This window comes from Dryas octopetala, chromosome 5 (assembly GCF_963921425.1).
Source record: "Dryas octopetala chromosome 5, drDryOcto1.1, whole genome shotgun sequence".
In the NCBI taxonomy this organism is placed as follows: Eukaryota; Viridiplantae; Streptophyta; class Magnoliopsida; order Rosales; family Rosaceae; genus Dryas; species Dryas octopetala.
In genome coordinates this window covers 20,542,133-20,549,453 of record NC_141370.1, presented here as the reverse complement: position 1 = coordinate 20,549,453, position 7,321 = coordinate 20,542,133, and the positions used below count along the sequence as shown (strand labels likewise).

Sequence of the window (7,321 nt, the reverse complement as noted above, 5' to 3'; positions counted from 1 at the left end):
GTTTAGAGGTGGGTGGGAGGGACTTATTATAAGGCTCTGTGCGTGGCTTTAAACTGACGCTACAATCTCCACCGTTGGATCTGATTACTTTCTTTGTGTCTGTATGTTCTAGAAGACTAGAACCATTTGAATTTTGACCATTCCCTAGGTCCTACGCACTCTTTCCTATTTTGAAAAGAAAAAAATTTACAAGCACGACACACATGAACACATATTTTGATGATTGTTTCATTTTAGGATATTAATTTTGCTTTGTGTTAATGAATGACACATACTTTCATTTTGTGTCAATTAAAGACCATGTTTTTTTTAGTTTTTATCACAACTTTGGTCCGACGTTGGACCCATCAAACTCTACCAAATAGTCCAAATTTATAAAAATTATACTGAGTTTAAAGATATGCATCTCATCTTTACAACTATATAAAGATCGCTCAAATCAGATCTTTACAGCTCCAGATAATCGACCCCAAAGTAGGATACCTGAAACTGTCTGATTTTTCAAATTTTTTCCTAGAGATCCGATTGGACAATTTCGGCTATCTTATTTTTTGGTCAATTATCTAGAGTTGTAGATATCTGATTTGAGTGATCTTTATATAGTTGTAAAAATAAGATGCATAGCTTTAAACCAAGTATAAGTTTGCTAAATTTGGTTGAGTTTTGATGGGTCCAATGTCGGGTCAAAGTTGAGATAAAACATGGTTCTTAATTGACACAAAATAGAAGTACGTGTCATTTATTAACACGAATTAAAATTAAAGTCCTGAAATGAAACAATTATCAAAGTATATGTCTTATTTGTAAATTTTTTCCTTTGAAAAACTAGGTGTGTATAGTTAAACATTTAAAATTTTGATATATGGAGGAATAAAATTGGAATTAATACTCTACATTCTCTACCCAAAAACAAAAAAATTGGAATTAATTTTCTTTATAAAAAAGAGGAAATACTGACCGAATAAATTTTGGGTTATTAATTCACAACCCCTAACAAGGATGGCAAATTCACCATAGGTTAGGGTCCTTGCAAGGCCCTGCTCGATGGGGCGGCCGGTGGGTATGGGGATAACACTACTAACCTCATACCCATTTTGTTCTTTGATTTTACTTTTTAAATATGACTAAATAAGCAAATATAGTGTAATATATGCTTTTATATTCGATTTTCAATTTTAAGTTTTAAATTTATTTTATTTTTCTAAGTTTAAATTTATTTATTTTTCTTGTTATATTCAAATAAAATGTATTTTCATATACTATACTATGAATTTGTGCTATTTTTATGAAGAAAAAAATTCAAATATTCATCGGACGAGGCAGGGCCCGAGAATGGCAATCAAGGCACCACTTTGCTTCGTCTCGTTGCCATCCCTACCCTTAAGTCTCCGTTTGGTTATGTTTCATATAATGATTTTTCATTCCGATAAAATGCATCTATTATCATATTGAGAAAATAAGTGACATAGATTTTAGTTTGCAGAACAAATTTGAGGTGTTTTAATTGTATTTGAAAAACACGGCCCTAATTATTTTGGAGTTTTCTAATTATCTATGGCTTCCTTTTGTGTGTTTGTATTTTTTTTCTCTCTATTCCTACCATTTTCTTTGATTCTTTTATGTTCAGTGATACTGATCAACTTAATTGTAATTACATGTCACACTTGCACTTGTATACGTAAAATGTAAATTGTGACACAATTATAACTATAAGTTGCAATTTTAAACAATAAACTCTACATCCAAAAATAATTAACCCTAAATTTTAATTCTAAATCCTAAACTCCATAAACTATACTCAAATGGTGCACTAATAAACTCTTACAAACCTTAATAATTATGATAAAAAATAGGGATATGGAAGAAATTTCTAATAAATTGTTGGGATCAAATATATATATCTTAAATAAAAAACCAGTTCTCAAATTTTTTTTAGACCATATCACACCGGCACCGCTGCTCTGATTTTGTACAAAAGTAATTGCACAACACCTCTCCAGATCTAAAGCCCCTTAACCTTCGCCATGGCCTCCTGGCCCCCCTCGTCCGATCCCTCTAATCAGTAAGTCCCTCAAAACCCACAAAAAGCACACGCTTATATTAATGTATTTTTTGTGTGTGTGTTTTTTCTTTTCAATTTACAGAAATTCATTTGCCTTATTAATATTGATTTCGAAATTTTATGCATGAATATATTGAAAGGGAAGCTGCTATAAGGAAGAGAAGCAAGGGATCCCAAATTAAGTTCTTGGTCCCTCTTATATATGCCCCTGTTCTTCCGCTCAGTAAGTCTACAATTTTTTAAATTTTATTTCTTAATTTATTGATTTTATCGAAATTTCCCATCTGGGTCTTGTCCCAACAACAATTTTTCTTTGTGGGTATTTGCCTTTTCAGTTCGACTCACGCTGCGGAAGAATCCAGTTGTACGGGACCGTTTGTTTACTGCTGTGTTGGTTGGAGCATTTGCTCATGGCTCTTATTTGGTGTATCCTTTTGTTAATTATACTGCACATTTTATACTGAGTTTTTTTTTATGATTGATAGGTTATATATCGAATAGATAGGTTGTTGCTATGCTGCTGAAAATTTACCATGCCAAAAGAAATGACAAGTTTTGATCTTTGGATATAACTAGTGATGAAATAATATATCAAGTTAAATTGATTAGTACCTTGCTTAGGAATTAGAACTGGTGTTTAAAGATTTTAGTATTTGCTGCCTTCAGGTTTCTGTCATAGTTTTAGATTGTTAAAATATGCGTTTGTAATGAGTGGCTATAGAATATGAAGTATTACTGGATGTGTGTGTCGAAATAAGGTGGGGAAAGGTCTGCACTTTTTCAGATCTTTAAGAGTGTCTACAAGTGAGGGTATAAAGTATATTATAATGATTGGGCAGAAGGGGGTGGTGAATCACCGTTCTTGCATGCATGAAGTCTTTATATAGAACCATGTAAATGTCTTCATCTTCCCTTCTCTCCCATTCAAGCTCAGTTAACATACATACTATAGTGGTTCATTCTGTCTTTTGTGCTTGTAAGTCGAAGTTTCTTAACTGTATCCTATTATGGGTTTTCTTTTCTTCTTTTTTTGAGACCAAAGGTGCTAGGAGCTCGACTTAGGATGTGCTTGTCATTTTTAAAATATTTGCTTAGCAAGTTAGGATGAAGGAATTATTCCTTTCTCAGCAAGAAGTTAGATCTCATAAAGTGGATCCAATTTCATAGTGTTTGAAGCAACTGCCAATTTTCATATAGAACATAGCTAGATATGAAAGTCTTACAGTTTGTCTGCTTATATGTGGTCCATTGGAATGGTGGTAGAGTTTCCATTTAGAAGGGATTTTAACCAGATTGTTTCTTTACTTTGGATTTGGCATCACACTACTGAAAAATAAGAATAAAACTAATTTGAATAAACGGAACCATGTCCGATTTGAATTTGTATTCCGTTTTTGTGTTTTACTTGGCCAGCAACAAAGGTAGCTGTTGCAATGTTCTTGGATGAGTTTTAGTGGTTAGATAGTAATTAATTTTGATGTTCTTGCATGTGGCTTTAATGTAGTCTATCACCTTTCATTCCTTGAGAATTGGAATTCTGTCTTCGAAGAGTAATCTAATCCTTTGCATTTCACTTATTAAAGGAATAAAAGGAACGTGCATAAGCATAGTGACTTAGTTTAAGCAAATAATTCTCACTAAAAATGATACAGAGCAGAATTATGGTCATGTAAATTGCTCTTACTCCCTCGTATTGTCCTCTCCATGTTCATTATCTTCATTGTCTTCTCCATGTTCTATTGTTTATCCTTAACAGACACTCAGAACTGATTTGTATGACATTGAGAGCAAGTAGATTTGCGGAGCATGGTTTGAGATATGCAATAGCTTACATCTATTCAACAACTCGAATTGTTTTGCGGGTCCTTTGCAGCTCAAGATTCCAATGGCACCAGGAATAGCTTAAGACGATTCTGATCTTGTCTTAGGATAGTTTTAGATTACATCCATTTATTATGAGGTGATAAACCGCAAACTGTTTTCCGATTATAATTTCAAGTGAAATAAATACAAAATGAGCAAACTGGTTTTGTTGATTGTAAGCTTTCTTATGAATATGTAGTAAGTTGTGGATGCAAGGTATGCTAGAGGAGGGGACTTTTGTTTTGGTGTTGAAACCCTCTGCTAGTCATGGTGTACTTCCAGATTTGAAAAAAAAATAATATTCAGCCCCCAAATATATAATTCATGTGTCAGGACTCATGAGCTCTGAATCTGATGAGCTATGCATTAGTGAGGGCGAGTGAGTCTTCGGTGGGGCTTGCCCCATTGGGGCATCTCTCACATGAGGTGGGACCCACAACATAGAAGATTTATCCGAATCCCAGTGTTGATTCACATAGGCATATTCCCAGTTTGGATATTTTCTAATTGCAGTATCTACTCAAGATCCAAAATATACTATCCCCAACTTGACCTTTAAAATGGACCTAAAATAAAACTTGTGTATGCTGAGGCAGTCATGCAATGTAGGATCCACTGTTTCTGGTGGGTCCTATACTTTTTTTTTTTTTTTTGGGTCCTATACCTTTTTGATTACATATGAATAAACCCACTTATGGCCTATGGGTAAGATCAGAGAGTCAATCCCTACTTGTGTTTAGGGATTACTGATTCATTATTGATCTTGATCTTAAACCCAAAGAAATCAAATGTATTGTAATTAAGCCCCGGCCATCGCTATCTTCATCTTCATCAAAAATTACAAACTCGAACGATTAAGCCAAATTAGAAGCCCAATTCATAAAAAGCTAAACTTAATCGAAACTCAAACGCAAAACATGTATATGCACACACCATTCAGCAATAATTACATGCTTTTTTTTTTTGGTCAAAAATATTTCATTTAAAAAAAAAAACAACTACGGACAATAAAAAACAAACCAACTACAAAGTCTACAATTAACTACAGCTATACAAAAAGACCAAATTAACTACAAACCATCCTTTAATTACATCATGACGTCACCATCTTCCACATTTCCAACCCCTAATTCTACTTTATGAAAAAAAGAAAAATAGATGATTTGGGGCTTCGGCTTCGGAGGTTCCAACGCAATCATCCCTAACTCATAGATCGGAGCGGTTCTTGAAATCGGAGGCCAGCCTGGATGCGATCGACGAGTGGTACATGGCGTCGTGAAACGTCTCTGTTTCCATGGTCTTCATCCGCAGCTGCCTCGCCTTCTCCTCCGTGAAGCAACCGGGAGCGAACCGAGAACGCCACGGTTTCGAGTCGGGATCCGAGTCCGGCCCGCTCTCGGCCTTGTTGTCCATAGACTCCGTCTTCGCGTCGGAGGAGCCAATGTAGTCGGGTTCGGAGGACCACCCAAAGAGTGGGGTCCACCATTTGGAGGCCGGGCCTTTTCGGCGATCCGGGTCAGGCTTTCGGTTTCCGGTGGCGCATGGTGGTCCGATTAGGGTCGGACGGAAATGGATGAGATTGGTGGTCATTTTTAGAGAGAGAAAGTTGTGAGCTTTCAAGAGAGAGAGAGAGAGTGACGATTGGAGAAGGACGTTGGGTTTGGGTTTTACAGTTTGCAACTTTTTCACGGATTGGTTGCTGATTTTATAACGGGGAAAGTGGGGAAACCGATAAGACCGGACGCGTGTCCGGTTACTGTTTAAAGATCCGGAGGAGGTGTGGGTGCGTCCCACGCTCACTTTTTTAATGACTTTTACCGGCTATTCCAGTTTCTTAGGTTCGGTCTCCATGATAGCGTAGTCCAAGAGCAATTGACGGAAATAGCCCCGTCTACTCACAATTTATCACGTGATCACTGTTATAAATTTACTTAAATTATAATACGTGTATAATAATTAATTTTTAAAATTAAAAAATTAAAAAAAAAACTCTTAAAATTATTCATATGTTATAATTTGAGAAAATTGATAACACTACGTCATTATATTATATGGTGTTACGATCACATATAATAATTTTTTCACAATTTGAGTACTCCCAAACTCCAAAGATTATGCTGACCCAAAAAAATAAAAGAAAAAAGAAAAAAAGCTCTAAAGATTATGGGCCACCTAGCGGTCCTAGCCTAGCCAATTTTCAATTTTTACTGCATCTTAAATCTTGAATTTGGATATAACTATTTTTTTGTTATATTGAAGAAGGTAATCGAATCGTGTGGATCTAATCTTAATTCTGTCCTCATCCACTCTCAAACACTTGGGCTTGGATCCACCCTTTAAATCCTGCATATATTGTAGATTTTATTTTGTAACTCCTCTTGTAGAAAAGAAACTTTCATTTGTGTACATCATTTGAAGGATATCATCATCTAAATTGTCATATGCATATTGAAGGATAATATTAAAATATGCATTTTGTGGTATTTGCGGTTAAAAGAAAATTATTGATCCATGAAGAATTCATCTTCGGAGTAATATTAACATTTAGGCATGGGTGAGTTAAGGGTTATGATCAGAATAAATCCATAGTGTGATTCCCTCCGATGTAACAAAAAACAAACATTATTTTTATTTTATTTTTAGTAATAAAAAAAACAAACAAACAGTTAGGACACATGTAATAAGTTGTCCTCATCATGAAACAACAGCGAAAGAGGCATGAATTTGGTCTTGGTATAGTGGGCCGTGGTGGGCCTGACGAGATGGACCTTTCCAAAATAGTAAGAGGCCAAAATATGATTCAAAATTGATATAGCGGTCGCAATAGAAATCGCATGAAAGGAATGAAGATACCAAATGCTGTCTTGTGATTCTTGTGATTTGTGAGTGTGTTTGTCCTTTTGCACAAAATGTCGCTGAGCATGGACGAATGTAAGCCCTTGGGTTTTCCCGTAGACTTGGTGTTGGCGCAGAAGACAAGACAAGCACGTGTTTGTTGGGTACAATTGAAATGGTTTCAGGTTCTGCCGGCTGTGCGTTATGGTACGTAGGAAGGTTTGGAGCTATAAAATCTGGCATATATGCATACAAAATTAGGGTCATCTCACTCTCTCTCACTGTCAATAGTACAAATTGACAATGTCCCATTTCATTGTCATAATTTGTTCGTTGTTTTGCCAAGTGGGCTCTTGCATGCTTCATCTTGCAACAGGGTTGAACGGATGGCTCAGGCCCAAGCCCAAGCCCGCCCAGCCAGTCTAATCTAGTCCAGTATGGCCCAATATCACTATTTCAACAACTGCCTACTGCCTAACTTAGAGTTAGGCTAATTTCAACCTACCTGCACCGAATCTTGTAGCATTACTATCACAAATTTCTTGAGGACAGCCAAATTTC

The 7,321-nt window shown here is 35.8% G+C and overlaps 2 protein-coding genes across 2 annotated transcripts; one reads left to right on the top strand and one right to left on the bottom strand.

Annotated features, from left to right (window-relative positions):
• Positions 1-1,923: 1,923 nt before the first annotated feature.
• LOC147285553 (SH3/FCH domain protein) lies at positions 1,924-4,104 on the top strand. Its single transcript, XM_086244813.1, has 4 exons — positions 1,924-2,062; positions 2,203-2,285; positions 2,398-2,488; positions 3,827-4,104. The coding sequence occupies exons 1-4, from the start codon at positions 2,025-2,027 to the stop codon at positions 3,855-3,857; spliced, it is 243 nt and encodes an 80-aa protein (XP_086100939.1). The 5' UTR covers positions 1,924-2,024; the 3' UTR covers positions 3,858-4,104.
• An 834-nt stretch (positions 4,105-4,938) lies between these two features.
• On the bottom strand, positions 4,939-5,584 carry LOC147285552 (uncharacterized). Its single transcript, XM_086245226.1, has one exon. The coding sequence runs from the start codon at positions 5,513-5,515 to the stop codon at positions 5,132-5,134; it is 384 nt and encodes a 127-aa protein (XP_086101352.1). The 5' UTR covers positions 5,516-5,584; the 3' UTR covers positions 4,939-5,131.
• Between the last annotated feature and the right edge of the window lie 1,737 nt (positions 5,585-7,321).

Coding starts and splice junctions, on each gene's coding strand:
- LOC147285552 (XM_086245226.1), bottom strand. CDS start 5,515: ATGACCACCAATCTCATCCATTTCCGTCCGACCCTAATCGGACCACCA.
- LOC147285553 (XM_086244813.1), top strand. CDS start 2,025: ATGGCCTCCTGGCCCCCCTCGTCCGATCCCTCTAATCA. Junction 2,063..2,202: donor TCGTCCGATCCCTCTAATCA/GTAAGTCCCTCA, acceptor ATATATTGAAAG/GGAAGCTGCTATAAGGAAGA. Junction 2,489..3,826: donor GCTCATGGCTCTTATTTGGT/GTATCCTTTTGT, acceptor ACAGACACTCAG/AACTGATTTGTATGACATTG.